General features: G+C 27.8%; 1 protein-coding gene across 3 annotated transcripts in view; it reads left to right on the top strand.

Annotated features, from left to right (window-relative positions):
• Window positions 1-7883: 7883 nt before the first annotated feature.
• Window positions 7884-18456, top strand: part of LOC123296432 (triple functional domain protein) — a 343272-nt gene continuing 332699 nt past the window's right edge. For all 3 annotated transcript variants that reach the window (XM_044877904.1, XM_044877905.1, XM_044877903.1), the window contains exon 1: window positions 7884-8090. In XM_044877904.1, the coding sequence (XP_044733839.1) occupies window positions 7909-8090 (182 nt within the window). In that variant the 5' untranslated portion in view covers window positions 7884-7908. The remainder of the gene's footprint in view (window positions 8091-18456) is intronic.

Here is an 18456-nt window from a genome sequence, read left to right as displayed (position 1 = left end):
AAAATTTTTATTTCCTAATATCTATTCCACGGGAACCATACATTTTACCGGGATAAAAATTCTATGTTCTATTCGAAACTATAAACTATCCCTGTGCCAAATTTCATCCAGATCCGTTCAGCCATTCTGACGTGATTGAGTAATAAATATCCATCCATCCATCCACGCAAACTTTCACGATTATATTTTACTAACTTGTCTGGACTTAAAAGTAAAAACAACCTCTCTTGATCTTACTTACCCCCCTTCCATAACACTCGAAGATATTGTTTTACACAGATAAAATATATGTAAAGTTTTCTATTTTTTTAAATGTAAAATAGTCATAATTCATTGAGTATTTCAGAAAAGAGGGCCTTGGATTTTTTAACATTTACTATTTTAAATTTGTACAGAAACCAGTAATTTAATGTTCAAAATGATGATCATAGATAGAGCAGTATAATCTCAGAATAAATTTCTTTTTTTAAAATTTATATTTATAAATTATAGCTCATTTGTTATTCTGATGTATGAGCTATATTGTTGTACAGTTTGATTCAAATCCTTTCGCTAGTTTTTCGTTAAAGCGTAACAAACAAACAAACAACCTTACTTTCACATTTATAATATGTATATCAAATATATGTGTATATCAAATTATCGAAATGCCATCGCCCATTACTCAGAAACTTTTGCATTTGGTTCATTGCAGCCATTAAGTTTTTTAATCAGGATACCAAGATGTATAAAGTCTCGACGTATGCGCAAATTTGATCGAGATTCAATTCCCATGAGATTAGTGCTTTTGTAAGGAACATTTAAAAAAAATACTATTATTTGATAACATGTCAGAAAGCCTTGGAGATTCATCTTATTATTTAGGAATCTTTTTTGTTTATATATTTAAGTTTGTAACAAATTTTTGAACAGTTTGAAGAAAATTATCATTGCCAATGAAATCAACATTCAATACTCACAAAGTTTTCTACATCATAATTTATAATCCTATATATAATTAACATAATAAATTGCGACCATTATTGCGGCCATTGGTTACATTAATATTGTATTGCTCATATACCAAGTCAATTAATATTCATAATCCAATATTCCACCAATTCCTGTAATGAACATTAATATTATAATAACTAACTTGATATTTGTCAAGTGGATATGATTAGTCGTGTATGAGTGACTCAAGGAAAAAATTTTAGTACAATAAAAGCTTCGCCCTTAAAAATTAATAATAATAATAAATCTTGATCCCAATAAATGAGAAACGGAAACTTCTTTCATAAAAGAAAAAGGCCCTAAAAAATTATTATTTTTTAAATTTTTAAGTTCAAAACTAGAAAACGTATGTATATGAACTTTACCAAGTGATTATTGACATTCCCATGCTCATGAATCAAAACTGCTTGTATTTCGTTATTCGTACCCATTGAGGAGACAACAGGCAGTTATGATCTGAAAATTTACATAATAGCTTGATACCCGCCCGGTTCGCTAGGTATAAAAGTAAAGACTGCAAAAAATCATCGCATTATAGCCTTCACCTCCCTTGCTCTCACTTATCCCCCTTATATATTTTTACAAATTTTACATTTTAATGTTTACCATTTACCATTTTTACAAAATAAATTTATTTTTATTTTTTAACATATCTTTATTATAGATCATGTGTTACTCTGATGTATGAGCTATATTATTGCTCAGTTTTATTCAAATCTATTCAGTAGTTTTTGCGTGAAAGAGTCACAAACAAACAAACAACCTTACTTTCACATTTATAATATATCAAATTTTTATGATTTTATTAAAATGATTTTCTGTAGTAGGTTCTTTGAATTGATGACAATACACCTACATTTTATTATATTGTATATGCTAAACTTGACTTGACGAAGGGAAATTTAATTTACTTGGTAACTAATTGAGTTTACAGAAAAATAATAAACTACATTCAGTTCGTTTCAATAATAATTTGATTAATTTTTAATAAAAATTTATTACAAAAAGATGTACATTTTATATAGAATTACAATATACTCAATATACATAATATTAAATTCTTTTGTTTAAATAAAATTCGTCATGCAGAAGCTGCGTAGTTTTATCAAATTTTCTTGATAAAATGAAGAAGAATATATATTCCACGACGTTTGTTAGGATTTTTATCTAATGAGGCTACTATGAAATAAAACAATTTAATCCTTACCATTGTATGTAAAGATTAAAATTATCGATGAAACATTTTAGTAAAAATAAAATTGAATTTTCATTGCGCTAAATATTCCCACTTATATTAAATTAACCGAAAAATTTCTTATTTAAGAACATTTAACGGGGATATCTGTGTACATATACAACTTTGCTTATTGTAAAAATTTCAGTTTAACTGCTATTAAAAAAAAGTTCCCAAATGAGATAGATTTCCCTTATCCTCTTAACGCTGAACGTATATGTACCAATTTCGATAACAAACTTTCAATAACGTAGCTTTTAAAGGCGAAAAGCAACTTTGATTTGATAATAAATTGTGGCTGATTTATAAATTCTTTTCAATGTTGGATATAATTAAATGAATTTTACAGAATTTAATCTTCTTTACAAAACCAAGAGCTACTTTTTCTGAAATAATATTTGGTAATTATTTTATGCGCATTGTTTTGAAACTTAATTAATATAACTTTTTGTGAAAGCTATTATTTTGTCTTTTGTACATAATTATTTCTTAAAATATATTAACTGACAACGCTTCTTAAATTTTTTTTAATCAATTTTTGAATTTTTGTTATGCGTCCATATTACAAATAAATATATAAATTTCAAACCGTAACTTTTGTTAATTTTATTTTTATAATTTTTTTTGTTTAAAAAGTTTGGTTATTCTTATTGGATATAAATTTTATAAATTTTAAGAATTCTTATCTTTCAAGATTCCATGTAGAAAAATAAAATACTATTTTTTTCTCAATATTTTAATTTAATACTGTTTTTTTTTTTGGACATTCAAGAACCGTTTTTCACCAAAATTTTACATAAATATGACTGAAGAAATATCAAAATAGCATAATATTATGAATAAAAAACGATTCGGAAAACAAACAGAATCTTTTCTAAAAAAAATTTCGAATGCAAATTTCTAGAACCGAATATGTTAGTCTCTGTTAGAAATAGTCTGACCAATGAAATTGGTTATTGTGGCCCAATTTGTGTATACGAATGTAAGAGTTTGGCGAAAGTTGGCCAGATCCTTCTAATTGTAATTGAATGGGTTATTGTAATTTCAAACGGACGCAAGCTAGTTTCAAACAAGCTACAAAAATATTTTTTATGTTCTGTTAAAATGCACATAATTTTCTTGAACCTAGATAATATTTTTAAATTCCCTTAGGATTCATTTTAAAATTAACGCCTTGTCAAATTAAAAAAAAGTCATATCTTGAACATATATTTATTCCATTTCAGTGAGTGCTTACCGTAAGAAAAAAGGATTTTCAGGTACAATAATAACGATGTGTGTAATGGAAAATGTTATGAAATAAATAATAATACCAACCTTAAAAACAAAAAATACTATGATTGTGTAAGCAGTGTGTGTTTGTGTATGCAGCAGCATTGTGTATTGTGATAATAAAATGGCATCAGGCTGTGGTGGGGCACAACATAATGGCCATTGTAGTAGCAGTAACAGTAATACACCATCTCCATCAGGATCAGGATCTTCATCATCTACACAAATAACAACTGGATTACGTCGACGATGTCGTGGTCGTGGTGTATCATCACCTCCTCAAACATCTCATGGGTATAATAAAAAACGACCCCATAGTTGGCATTGTTCTTCATCAGCAGCTTCACCATTATTATCATCATCTTCAGTAGCACTTGGATATCCTGATAATATTTATTTTACTGGTATGACAATGAAAATAATCATATCTATTCTATATACCTACATTCTTCACTACAGCACACAATATATAATAAACAAACGCATAACAGAAGCCATCCACACCGGTATTTTACATTTTATTAATAGTTTTATATTATTAATAATTTTTTATCTTAATGCGCATAAAATTTACAGATATGGATATTCCGTTCTCTTCTTTTCCTGTCTCAAGTTTCAGATTATAATGTTTCTCTTTTGAAAACCACGCTTTCTCTGGGTTCGCCAAATTTACTGCATGAATTATACGATCCTAGCTACATAAAATGAAAATACAGTAGGACCTTGAAAAGTTAAAAATCAAGGGAAATGTTAAATAAATTTTAGTAATCGACTTTGACTTATTAAGAATTGAAGTTAAGGAGTTTTTAATGGTTCATACTTTACTTAGTGAAGTTGATTTATGTTTCAAATATTAATTATACATGTTGTGCTATGTATAATTATATTGTGCATTTTTATTTTTTATACACATAAGGACTAGCTTAAATTTTGAATAATAACTATAAATTGAAAGTACCTAACCCAAATAATCAATATGTTACTACCTATACCTTTTGATTTATATGTATATCGATGAAATCAAATCCCCACAGGAAACCGTTTTTAAATAAGAACAAAATACTCTTAGTTTTAGATATTTAATCACCCGGAAGTTGTGAAAATTGTTCAATTTATTTTAGCTTTGAGAATAAACCAACCTGAAGTGATAATGTATAAAGAAATCGAACGAAAATTTTTCATTCAATTCCCGCAGGTCAACTTACAATATTCTAAATTATTTTTTTGCCAAAAAAGCATATTATATTTTTAACATTTTATTATGACAATTTAAGAGAATTAACCACAATTCAATTTAAAGTAAGTATAAATATAATTTGTCATATACTCTACTAATTTTACACATGTTTCTTCTATTATAAACTATACTACTTATATTCATTACTATATCACTTTCAATTTTATTTTATAAAATATATGTTACGGGTAAAACATAAAATTAGAAATTCTGTAGACTTTCTAGAAATCCTATACAATACCGTGCTCTTGTGGGTAGAGAATAAAATAATATGCATACAACTATTATGTATTTTGCCTTGGTTATGTATATAATATACAGAAATTCTATAAAACGCCATCAAGAAATAAGATAAAGTTTAAAATTAAAGCCTCATAAATGCCAACTTCAATTTCAAACACACGCTTCGCTGGGCAACTTTAATTTCAAATACAAAGATTATTGTGCTACAACCTTCACTTCATATGCCGTCTTTTATTCACAATTTCGTTTACCTCTAAAGTTATCAGTGTTTCTCTACTATATTATGGATATATTATACATAAAAACCTTCCTCTTGAGTAGCTTGAACCTGACTCTATCTATAAGAAAAGGCGCATCCAAATATGTTGTGTAGTTTTAAGGATCTGAGCATAAATCGGGACATAGGGGCAGACAGCGGGAAGCGACTTTTGTTTTATACTATATTTTGATGATAATTTAATTCTTCTTACCAAATAGATTTAATAATAAACAAAGGGTAACCAATAAGACTCTGACTCTCTGGAGATGGAGTAAAATGAAAGAGCAAAGTATTTTGATCACAAAAGGAATTGAAATGTTATAGAATACAAAACGTAACCGAATATCAATTTATCTCCTTTGAGCTACCAAAAAAAGGTTTTAATACCCATGCTTATTTGATCGCTGCTAACTCAAGTCGTTTTAAATTGAACTGTGGTAACACAGGTTGAGATACACGGTAAGAAATTTTTTGCCGATATCACTAGGGAAGTATAGGCGTGAACGATACTGTACTATTGTAAGTGGCGCCAAAGTTTTTTATACCATATAGTATTGTAAATAACGCCATAGTTATGGATCTTACGGCAATACTATATAGAGTAGTATCAGATACTTTTTAGTATCTGTCCCTATACCATACCAGCATTGTAATAACCGCCATGCATTTCTTATCGTGTAGAATTGTAGATATATGTTTGGAATCTCGGATTTTCATGAAATTTTGTATGTACGGGGTTTTTATGGCGAAAAATTGATCTACCTAGGTTTCATCTTTAGAAAACGTCTTTTATCCGTGTTTTCAGGAAAAACTGAAACATATACTGAAAAATATGTCTCTTTCTGATATCTATTAGCGAGTAGTAATACTATTATTTATTTAATTGGGAGCAACTATCTGCTTTGCCGTCACTGCAACTACTAAAAAGCTGGTTTTTAGTAGTTGGCGTTGTTAAGCAACACGCGGTTTACCAACAAAAAAAAAAAACGAGGAAGCCGAGCGGTCATCCAAATTCTTTTTATTTATTCTGGCTATTTACTATATCAATGCTATTTAATTAAACAAGTAAATCTTTATTTGCCATATTACCTAGATGATGTATGAAATACATAATATTATATAAATTAGCTAATCGTTGTAAGTGTTCCATAAAATATGTGAAGATTATAAAGAATATTTTTTATACACATTACCAGTAACATATGCATACTATATATGCGAAAATTAGCTATTCATATGTGTGTAAAATATTACATGTATTCAAGTTTATATTAAGTAAATTAATTAATTAATATAATTATACTAATACAATATATAATAATAAAAGCTATTTAAATGTAATATTAATGTAATATTATATATTTATATAATAATACAAGGATATGGATTTACTTCAAATTGTTATTGATGTTTAAATATGTATCATATACATAATGTAGGTACTATGTTTTGAGTAATGGATAAGTAGTATTATATTATATTTTATTCATAATTTGATATGCTTTACCTTTTATGTACTGTTTTTAATATTCTAAGAATTTTCTAAAACCTGCAGCATTTCATTAAACTGAAGAATTTGTCAAGATATCTAAGAAATAAAATATTTTAATATCAGTATCAGATCTTTAAGTAGTGTAATAACGCTGTTTTTACATGTAAAGAACATCTGAAACAAGTAATTTTTCACATCTGAAACAAGTAATTTTTCACAAATTCAATATTTTCCCAACTAAGCGTAAAAATACGAAAGACTTGAAATCTAAAAGCTCCACGTTCTACGCCAATGGAATTGATGATAAACTTAATCTTTATCTACTTTAATATTTCAATTATTTAGCTTCTAAATGACGTAATTTGGTACTAAGGCAAATTTAAATAAACCGACTTATTTTAAGCCCTACCATATCTGGTAGACCGTTCTACTGATCATTTAAGAACACTCGAAATTTTGATACCAGATGTTAGAATTAAAAGATCCCATTTTTCTTCACTTCTTTTTCGGGTAAAGGCTTTTTCATTGACTTATCTCTTTATATCGAAGATTTGTCTCTTTATATCGTTAAGAGGCCACTCATTAATTACGTAAGGATGACTGTGGCGATTTTTAACCCACCCCTCTGTTAGGATACATAAGATTTCTCGAACCGACCAAACCCCCCCCCCCCCCGCCCAATGTTGCTAGAAAAGGATCAGTTAAACTAAAATTCAGCAGTTTATTATTAAGAAAAATTAAAATGAATAAAAATGAACACATTTTTATATTTTACGTTAATAAAGAATATAAATTTTGTAAAAAAAGATATAAATCGAAGTATAAATTATAGAATGAAGAACACGATTCGGCATCCGAAATGGAAGTAGATTTATGATATTAAATTTTGACTTAAAAAATATAATGTAAGAATGGATTTAACTCCCGGGAGGGGGAGGAGAAGAGTTGAACCTATATTATTAAACCCTACTTAAAACGTATTAAAACCTATGGTACAGGCATGGACAACCATTGGTTGAGAAAAATAAATTCGCCTAAAATAAACCGTTTATTTGTAAAAATTCTGTAAATAAATATTAAAAATCAATTTTCATTTGAGGAGGGAATGAAATAAATTATAATTTAACTTTGTTTTTTTTGTCATTTCAGGAGATAATAGATTACGTAGTACTGGCAGTATGGATGGTGGATTGCGCGCTCTGGAGTTGATGCCCCTACTCCAGGAGCGGCTTGTAGTATTAACGGGGGGTCGTGATAGACGTGGGGGGCCACTTTTGTGTTTTCCTGCAAGTCCAAGAAGAGAGCGTGCAAAACCAGAGGATTATCGTCGATTGCTGCAATATTTAATGGCGATACCAAGGTTCGTATTTTCTTTATACACAATACAATAATTAATAGTTTAATTTTTTTTAAATAGTAATTTTAGAAAGTTTTAAATCAAACAATTGATTATAAATTTCTTAATATTTTCACTCAGTTCAGTGAAACTAATTATGTTAAAGTGTGGAAAATGACGGCTCAAAAATTTAATCAACGGTTCTTTATGACCGTTATTAGATTCTAAAATAGTTTGAGAAGAGTGTTTTCTTTTCGGTTGAAAACCAAAATTCGAACATGGTTTCAGATAATGTCAGCATCAAAAACTAAATAAGACATCTATTTTGAGTAATCAGCAAGAGATGATGCAACCCATATCACAATATCTCGTTGCTAGAACGGAATAACTAATATTTTTTCAAAGCGGTTCCCCTTAAGATTACAAAAAATCACACACAATCAAACACATTTACGTATCTATGGATTATTTTTAACCCCCGAACTAAAAAAAAGGGTGATGCCTTAACGGATGAACCTTTTTTGATTTTTATGTTTCTTTTGAAAAGTAATTTAATGGAGAGTGTTCTTAGCTTTTTTTCAAGTGCTAGTTTAGGATTCCGTATACGAAAAACTAAAAAATTGGCAATGATTTGCAAAATCATCTCCGTTTCGAAAGAGCTTTAAGAAATAGGGTAATTTAATGAAGAGTCTCCTTAGTTATGTTCAAAAAATGTGTAATTCAAAAATACAAAAATAAAGGTAGTTTCTGTAATATGGCCCAAAATCGTAAAGAGTACAGCCCAAAAGGTTATATCCCGAAGGAGTTTTAGCAGTTTTTCTCTCGAAAAAAGCTAATGTGCAAATCAACACCAAAATTCAAAGTAAAAATAGACTGCTTATTAGTAGTAGTAATAACAACTCTATATTTATTTCGAAATATATATCAAACAAAATTATATATAGATTTCAAGGAAATGAAATGCAAAGGAAAATTATTTTATCTTACAAAGTTTTCTCACAATATAATTAAAAATCTTGCTTCAATATAAAAATTTAATGAAATATCTTTTTGTTAAAATTTTTAGAAATAAAACTTTGTAAAGTATAAAGTAGGAAGTAATATATGTACATACTGTCATTATCATTATAATAATAATTCGAAACGTTAAACTCGTTAAAATTTCAGGGTACAAAATATTTTCTTAAATTTCAAAAATGATTCGATAATAAACAATTAGTGACAAAGATTATGTGTATTACTTTTTACCCTTTCTAAGGCAAAATGCGACCCTGAGAATAAATAATTTAATGATACTATTTGATAGTAATTCAATTAAATAATAGTTTAGAAACAAGCTTTTGTAACTAGCTGGACTAAAAAGTGTTAAAATAAGTTTTTAAAAAATAGAATTGTTAAGAAAAAATACTTTTATCATAAAAAAGCGGGGGGTGGTAGACTTCATTTAATGTAACTATTTAATTGACAGATATTTGTAAAAGTCATTATAAAATATCTTAAAAAGCACCCCACGCTTTTTTACGATAAAATGATTTTTTCTTAATATCTCTAATTTTTTTAAGATTAGTAATTTTTAAATCTAGAAATTGTTTTCTTGTTTTAAAATCAGATTGCTACAAAAGCGTGTTTTTTACTTTTTTAAATTTTGAAACTATTGTTTATTATATTATAGAATTTTATCTGCACTTCCACCATTAAAGATCTGTGAGTTAATCATTAACCGCGACGATCCTGATCAGGATAATTGAGAAACTTATTAAATTATTGTATTTTCATCGGTCCTCATTAGTGAGCAATATTAATCCGACGTTTTGAAGTGGGTGAAAGTTACGTTCAAATATTCTATTACATGGATACATGAAAAACATGCCAAGCTGATAAAAGCGTGTTAAAAAGAACTTTTTTGTTTTCTATGTGATCATTTGTCACTTTATTAAATTTGAATTTTTTGCTGATACCTTATCTATAAAACACAATGCCAATAATAAATTCAATAATTTACATCAACTAGTCTCGTTAATAGTCCATGTAACAAAAAATTGAATAAGATCTCAAACTTTTAACCGGTAGTGTATATTCATGCAGTTTATACTTCAAAATTAATCAGATTACTAAACGATAAAGTCTGATGATGATATTCTTTGTGTATATTCTTTTAAAATATGAGAAATAAACGGGGGTGATGATATTTCCAACCGTGTCAGGATATAGTGACTACCACAATACTGACTTTCTGAATAAACAAAAGCGTATACTTCTAAATGATATTCAAATTGTATTTTTAATTTATTTAATTTGTGAAAATAATAGTTTTTCATTTGAATAGTTTTTAATATTTTGAATATATTATTTTTATTTAATTGTTGGTGGTATAACGTTACTTTCGCTAATTCATGTGCGCCCTTTCGCATGAAGAATTTTTGAAAAAAACAAGTTAAGTAGTCTTTTGCTTTAATTAGCAAGGTGATTTGTTAAAATAAAATAAAATTTTTGGAATGTACTTATCTTAAAATAACAAGCGGTGAAGTGATTCTGGTGCAAATCTTGAAGCCCATACGAATAACTTCTCAGTATAATAGTTATGAAAAAATATTAAAAAATACTCGACCGACTCAAAATTAATACGCTAACGGAGTTAATATCATTTTTGGTCCTCACGATATCAGGGAAAAAATGACTACGAACGTACGTATGTACACACACTTGTTCTAAAAATTGAAACCTAACCCTAACCATTAATCGTAAAGATATGTAGAAAATTTCGATTTCAAAAATCGGACCCATTACAATAATTTCCTAAAATGTCCACATTTATATTGATTTAATTGTACTAATGTGCTACAGTTAAAATGAAAACGTTATTTAAATTTGAAGAGATTTTAATGAATTTTCAATTTTTGTATATATATATATATTTTTTTTTTTAATTTTAGAAATACGAAACTGACTATGATTTTTGTGAAAAAATTCTGTTGGATGCTTATTTGCGATGTTATTAAATTGTTTTGAAAGTTCATTTATATAGTGAAAAAATATTTTTTTTTATTAAATTATTTCTCACGAAGAAAATTGAAAAGAAAACAAACCTTTTTCACCATTGCTTGAATTAAAAACGGCATGGAGTAAGCCCTCCCATAATTGAAAAGAATAAGCCGCAGTGTAATTTACATAATCGTGGTCACTAATTGTTTAAAAAAACCAATATATGATTTCCAATTCATTTTTTATAGCATATAAATCATCGAAGAAAATAGAAAGAGAACGATTAAATTATATCTCATTTCCATATCAATGGCATTTTACTTTTGTATGTTTTGAGATAAATTATTATAACAAACGGAAAATAGTTTTATATACGAAATCATATTTCATGTCAAAGCAAGAAATTAAATATTGAATTACTTAATAAGTTGTATAACGACCTTGGTGTTTTCAACTACTCTATATTATTTGGTACAAAAAAAAAAATATAGTTTAATGCCGAATGTTATATTTTCGTGTTTTTATATAGTCATAACACGGCATTGCAGTAGAGATGATTTTGTTCTATACAAAGTGGTTCGAAAGTGGGCTGTGAAATTTGTGGTTTGAAATTTACTCAACGAGTGTTTAGCTCGAGGTTGGTTGACTAAATTTTATTTATCACTTCATGTGCAGAATTCTCACTGCACGGCCAGAAAAATGAAGTTGGTTTTTGAAAATATATATATATAAGGTACCCAAATATGAACGTTTAAAATTCCAAATTAAATAAAAAGAGAGATATAGGTTAATGACGTCATTGTCCGATATCACCATAGAGATTCATATAAAATAAATATAAAACTTCGTTTTGCTAAAAGGAGATGGACAACAATATTTGATTGTTTATAACTTCTTCGTTTATTAATCAATTTTAATTTGAAATTTTGTCATGGTTTCAAGTTTAGTTTTACATTTTTATGCCTAATATGGCAAGGTCGACATCTGGCAACCACCGAATTGCAGAAGTACGTTAGTAATACGTTTTAAAACATATAACGTTAAAACATTTTTCTACGCCTAATGTGAATATAAACGGTAATTATATTTTGCGCAACTTTGCGCAATCGCAGAAGTACGTTAGTAATTCTTTGTCAGTCGTATATTGTACAAAAATTTTGCCATGAGTTATTAAGAAAACTAAAATATTAAAAAATTTACTGTAGTAACTTGTTATTAGTTTAGATTTTGAAAGTATTTTGGCTAATTTGATTGGTTGAAAATGCAATTGGTAATGCAAATTCGTGCGGTAATAAACTATTAATCCTACACCAAATGAGTGGCATAAGTAGTTCTTATCTTACAGGCGTAGATAATAATATTTTATTTCAGAACCACACAGTAGGAGGCATATGAACAGGAAACTAATAACTAATAACATTCTAAATCTCTAGATACTTATATTCGAACACAATATTGAATAATATGTTTACTTATACAAATGGTTTGAATATACTGCTGTTTTATGCTAAAAACATACATACAATATGTTTTTTTTTCTTATGTACACGTTGTATTTTCAAAATTGAGCCAATTCAACATTATTTTATTGGCATCGTGTATGAGTTTGATTTCAGGCGTTTCCATGGTAATAATACACTACTTAATTAATGTAATTATATGGATGGACATATAAGTTTATGATTTGTTTATATAGTTTACACTGAAAATTCTATTTTTTAGCAAATTTAAATAAGCAATTATGTTAATTTACATTTAACAAACGTAATTAATTGTTATTTTTTAATTAATTTTAATTTGACCTTAACTATTTTTCCTACCATGACTACGAACAAAGTCAAGGGCACAAATACATATACTTCTACAATTATTACTTTTCACGATTATATATTCCAATTCAGTGAAATTTTATTAACTTTAAACCAAAATCAATCTCTTTCGTAGAAGTACTGATTTAGTTGATTCAAATTATGTGATTTTGTATCAATGAATTCATATTTTAAATTCAATCCCATTCCATTGTAAACACAAACATTTAGCTAAAAGTACTTATTCCAATCATCAGGAAATTGTTTGAAAGTATTTTAACTCTATTTCAATATGAAACAGCCAACATGGGGATAAGGTTTTCATGATTTTAATTTTTTTTTTTTTTAGTGTAGGCTTAGTCTAGAGTACAATGAAAACAATAATGATAATAACAGCAACATATACTTAGAAAAGAGCATTATTCAAATGAAACTAACCTCAATTGAAAAGGCATTTAGAAAATAGTAGGTAGTTTATCTATCAACTTGATGGCATTATAATATGTCCTTGTGCACTAGTCGAGTCAATCTCTTTGATTCAATGGAAACAGTTAGTGAGAAGGAAGATGGTAGGCGCCCCATTTATATAGAATAGTCAGAATAGTAGGGTTGTACAATAGAATACATATTACATATATGAAGAAACGATAAATAAATTTTGTCATTTCCTATAATTCCTAGGATTGGTAAATATTCTGGTTATTAACGAACATCGAATGATAACTAGAATGTAGCTTTCATCTTTGTTTAGCCTCCGATGCTTGCTATCTATATTCACCGTGACCGATTTATCTAAGCCATTGATATTTTCATGTATATTTATCAACTTATTAAATCAATATTAAATCAATAATATTAAATCAATATTAAGTCAAGTATTTTTTTTATAAATAAACGCAGTTATGGCGGAAGAATAGCCCTTTGAAAGTTTGAAATTAAAGTAAAGGAAGTTTATACTATATATTCAAAAAGTCATGCCTCATGGCAAGAGTTCTTCAGGGAGTTCTTCAAACGAAACATGGTTGAATGGTTATGAAGTTCTCTTATTAAACATATTGTTTTCTTAAAATAAATGTCGAAACGTTTCAGAATATCTAAAAATAGATTCAAATGAGAATCGAATACCATTGGGTGGTGAAAATATACGAGTACAACAGATTATTTTTGAATTTTTGGAAACCTATTTGAATTTTCAAGAGGTGAATAATATTTGAAAATTCGGATAGTATTTTCAAGTAATGATTAAAATCATTTCAGTCATTTAAAAAAATATTCTAAAACCCTATGAAACTCTCCTTAGTGTTACTAATAATATAAAATTTTATAGTTGAGTTTTTCTGCCTGTGTATTGCCAAATTACTTATCTCTTTGCATTAAGTTTTTTTTTTTTTTTAACATGAAAAATTCAATCGTTGGCTTTAACCGTCGGTGTAATTTCGCTATTTCTTGAAATGCCCATCAATTCTACTTTATAATAATTTGATCAGAATGTTTAATTTCTTATTTAGCCTTTGAAAGACCAAAAACAATTTCCAAGTCTTTCTAAAATTGATCTAGACATTAAAGTCAATACGCTCAATTTTACTTACTACGCACTTTAATTTATATGTGCGATTTGAATGTTCTGGTTCGTTCCGTTGGAGATTCTATAGCGTAAAAATTAGTTGAAAACTTCATCGAATTCTAGAGTAAGACACTACTCTCTCTATATAAAAACGTATTGAAATATCAATATTACTACGAATGAAATAGATAAAACAGATTTCAAACTAAATTCCTCTTATTGGTAATTCGTTTTCAATAAAAATTTTTCAGTTACGTTTATCGACCAGACATTTCAGTAATGAATTGAATTGCTATGTTAGAACGTGTTACATCTATTTAGTATAATAGTGGTTATAAGCAGTTATCTATAATAGAATTGGAGACTGATAAAACACACAAATAGAACATTGTCGTCATGTTTAATAGAATATAGTGAATGAAATATATTCCACTGACTATTATACAAGTAGTGTATTTACCCATAGTTGCAACAAAATTGCTCTTATGTTATATTTTGAGTTGGTTTTAATTTTTACTAAATGCTTCTATTAAATTTTCTAAAAATGTTGAAAAATAATAAGTGGCTAGTTAACCAAAAACTAGAAAATAAAAAAATAAAAATATTTTAATATTTTGAAGTATAAGAAAATTATTTTGGAAACGAAATATGCGCAAAAATTGAAAATTAAAAGTGAATTAAATGAAATAAAAAGAAAAATGGAAATTTTTTCCTTCGGAACCAAACTTATTTGGGAGACAGGAAAAGCACACCGTCATATTCTCTATATCTCTTAGCTTATAATTTCCTCAAAACATCGTCATAAAGTAGTCATCGTCATCGTCATAGGATGTTTTTAACGACTCTGTCATGCCTCTTATCTCCTCTGCCAACGTATCATTAAAATGGAAATAAAAAGAAGATACATGTGATTTGCATTTTATTTTACCTTCTGTAATCAAATTACACGTTAATGCGGTTTCTAGCATAGACAATGGCTGCCATTTTATTCCACACCACGATTTAACATGTTATTGGAATTATACATTCACTATATTTACCATGATAATTCTGTATTTTTATTTCATTAATTATACGTCCTTATAGTGTCCTTAGTTCATAGTGCACTGATTACGAACCAAGTATATCACAGTTCACATGTTCTGACTTCTAAGCAGTGGATCAAGCTAGTCATTCCTCTACTGCAGGAAACTTCTACTGCTTTCCTCTACTGCAGGGACCAGGCTATCTAAAAGTAGTTTTAAATAATTGAAAGTCAAAACATACTCAAATCCTAATACAAATATGTAGGTATCTATCTACTATGTCAAGTTATTATCTGTGGTTCAGATCGGTATAATTTTGTTATGAAAATTTAGGTCGTGCTAACATTATCATTGTTCTTGAATATAGATTAATTCTATTTAACTAAAATCATAATATTTACTATTTAACATAGATAGTAGTTTAGCAGAGCCTACTACTATCAAAACTAAACCCTCAGAGATAATGTTATTTTATAATTTCACATTTGTTGAATAGTTTATTAGAGCTGAAAAAAGTAAGGTAAATGAAAGCAAACAATTGATTGAGTTGATTGTTGAAATACCATACATAGACAATGTTGATTACACAATCGTTAAATAATTAAATAATTTGCGCTTAATTTGCCCCCCCCCTCCTTGCGGATAAATAGTGATGTTAACGAAAAAATGTTTCAAACAAAAGTTTTTCATTTTTTTATAAGGAACATTTTTTACATTTAAACTTGTGCTCTATCTTTATCGGTTTACAAGATGGGTCCTACGGACCCAAGACTCAATTGAGCTATGTTTCTCATTTACGAATTCAACGTCACTTTTTACGTCCTGAGCACTCTATAAAAATGTCTGCTAGATATCTTTTTTTGTTTGTGAGTTATCGTGTTTACGGACGGGCGGACAGACATTCAAACGGACAATTGGAAATTGATTTTATGAACACCTTTACATATTTTTCATAAAGCATGGATATAAAAAGGGTATTGTTGAAGTCCTAGCAACATATTAAACATAAAAAAATCGAATTACTAAAAATATTCAAAAGAAAGTTATTACCGAATAACTACATAACATCAATCATGTAAATATTGAGACAATCTCTAATGACGCTTTTAATTAAATAGTTAGTTAATTGGAAACTTATTGTCGAGCCTGATTTATAATTTTGGATCCTTAAATATTTTTATAACTTTAATATAATTTCAACATACATAAATTAAAATAAAATAAAATTTCTTTTGAAATTATTTTCATGTGCTTTGTTTTTATAGATGGATAAATAAATTGAACTCTCGACAAAGTACTTTAAAGTTGTAATGTCAAATACACTATATTTCAATAATATAACGTTATGATAAATTTTATTACCAGTAATTTTTAAAACAAATTTTCCAAACAGCAATAAAATAAACGTGGTACCCTTTTTCAACATCAATAATGTTGATTGTTCAATGGATAGTTTTTTTTATATATTTTATATATTACAGACGGTTTCTATGAAAGACTGAAAAGTATTCATGTTTTTAGTTCAGATATAAGTAATATCTAAGTATCCTCTATGAATTAACTTCCTTTGCTTATTTTTTATGGAATCGTTGGGCAAACTTTATGGAAAAAAACTGAGAGTATACTGTTACTTGTTTATTACTGACTTACATATTATAAGAGCCAGATGTGTTAAATTTTGAGGGCGTCCTGTAACTTGCAAATACCGATAAGGCAGGCGGTGCTTCTTAATTTACACGATACTACATACAAGATGAGACAGAGAAGTAAGAAAAAATCTCAACAAAATTCCTAAATCTGTTTTGACCATTTTCAACATAAAAAATAATTTGAGAAAATTATATACATTTTTAACTAAATAGTTAATTAAGTAATTTTTAAATTAATCAAATTTTATAGCATATGTTCTAAAAAAAGAGTATCAAAAGAGAGAAAACTGCGGAACGTGATGAATAACTTAAAGAATGTGTACGCCTAAATGTGTGTTACATTACGGGAGTTTTACGGATTTTTTACAACTAAATTAAATTTCATTAATTTCTTGTATGCTTTTTTATGTTATTGAACAAATTAAATTAGTTGTAATTAATTTGAAAATTCAAATAATGTAATTTCCTAAATGATTTTTTATATATTTTAGAATGATATCAAATTACTTGGAATTAAATAATAAAATTTCAAGTTGAAACTTAGACTAATTAACTTATTTCGATATTTCCTTTGTAAATTTCTATAACTGTTATATAAGATAATCAAACTCCAAAAAAAGGAAAAGATAGTGGGCGGACATGCTCTGTAATTTTGTATAGGGTTATTTAATTTTCGTGGGGCCAACCCTTATACAGAGGCTCATATACATTTACGCACGCCACTGATAATAATGTCACAGAAAGAAAATTGGTTAAAAAAAAGTTTCGTCATCAGTTTGGTATGTTACAAAAGTTGCCTCTGGTTTCTCCTCGGATCCCACTCCTTCCTTCTTCCACTTTAACATAAATATATTTCGATACAAGATAACATATGTATTATAATAATTTAATTTCCCGTTCACCAGTAGCGTTCGTGTTCTAAAATTTAATAATAGTTCTATGTCCGATTCGCATATAGCGCTCGTGTGTTAAAATTTCACAATAGTTCAACTTTCTATTCACGGTTGTATTATTTATTGTCATTCTACATAATCAATTATAAATATAATCAAAAGCGAGGAAAGTTTCACTTCTGTTGTGGGCCCTGCGATCCATACAGTTTTAACCAATTTTTTAACCAAAATCAGTTTAATAGGATTGAAGTTGTGCTAATTTACAAGGTTTCTTCACTAAATGATGAATCCGTTATATGTGTACATTATAGCTCTTTTAATGCACATACATACATATTCTCTTTGATTTCATAAATCTAATTTTAAGTTGCTTAAATCGAATTCACTTTTACTATAATTTTATTTGCATATACGATTGCAACGAAAATTTAGATGTAAACTTTTGTGGGGTTCATGTAATTCAATTTGT

Source organism: Chrysoperla carnea, chromosome 3 (genome assembly GCF_905475395.1).
Source record: "Chrysoperla carnea chromosome 3, inChrCarn1.1, whole genome shotgun sequence".
Lineage (NCBI taxonomy): Eukaryota > Metazoa > Arthropoda > Insecta > Neuroptera > Chrysopidae > Chrysoperla > Chrysoperla carnea.
This window is presented reverse-complemented; position numbering and strand designations above follow the sequence as displayed.